Source organism: Trichinella spiralis (assembly GCF_000181795.1).
Source record: "Trichinella spiralis strain ISS 195 chromosome Unknown Scfld6368, whole genome shotgun sequence".
NCBI classification, from domain to species: Eukaryota; Metazoa; Nematoda; class Enoplea; order Trichinellida; family Trichinellidae; genus Trichinella; species Trichinella spiralis.
In genome coordinates, this window is record NW_003533307.1 from 1 (window position 1) to 761 (window position 761).

The 761-nt window shown below is 36.4% G+C and overlaps 1 protein-coding gene across 1 annotated transcript; it reads left to right on the plus strand.

Moving 5' to 3' along the window:
* Nucleotides 1-63: 63 nt before the first annotated feature.
* On the plus strand, nucleotides 64-692 carry Tsp_15922 (amyloid beta A4 protein). The gene is made up of 2 exons (XM_003366221.1): nucleotides 64-217; nucleotides 433-692. The coding sequence occupies exons 1-2, from the start codon at nucleotides 64-66 to the stop codon at nucleotides 690-692; spliced, it is 414 nt and encodes a 137-aa protein (XP_003366269.1).
* Nucleotides 693-761: the final 69 nt, after the last annotated feature.

Genomic DNA, 761 nt, shown 5'->3' on the forward strand with positions numbered 1-761 from the left:
ATTCTATTTAAAGCTGATAATGGATGTAATTTACCACGTTTGTCTGGTCACGGCAGTGGACGTATGGAACGCTGGTATCACGATGTCAAGCTAGGTGGCTGCCAGAAGTTTTTCTATACTGGATATGGTGGCAATCAGAACAACTTTCTAACCAAAGATCAGTGTGTGCAAAAGTGTATTAAGAACTCTTCTCCTGCTGCATCAACCACAGGCAACTGTTATTATTATTATTATTATTATTATTATTATTATTATTATTATTATTATTATTATTATTATTTCGTGTTGTTAATTTTTCTTTAAAATTTATTTGATAAATATGTTAAAAGTTTACTGTTAAGCCAGTTAATTATTTGTTATTGCAAGTGTTATATCACTGATGCTGAAATGAATATGTTTTTTTCTTAAATAATTTTTAATTATTTTATTTAGTGCCGCCACCAGTTTTCGATGCTCACCCTAAACTTCCATACCCTGCAAGTGCGTTGAATGTGGTAGATAAGTCGTTGGCGTCCGCGATGGGCTTCAATTTTAATCCAGCCTCTTGGACATACCCGTTTGCAACTTATCCTACGTTGCCAAAAATTATTCCAACTCCGGAACCACAAATTCCAACTCCAATAGTGCAAACCACTCCCCGTCCAATGCCAATTCCCAACCATTCCAATGTTCAGAATTTGATGGAATTCTGAATTCGCATCAGTCAACAGTGCAGGCGTCGACCGTTCCACAAAACACCTTACGAGATTCATAAGGCCGTC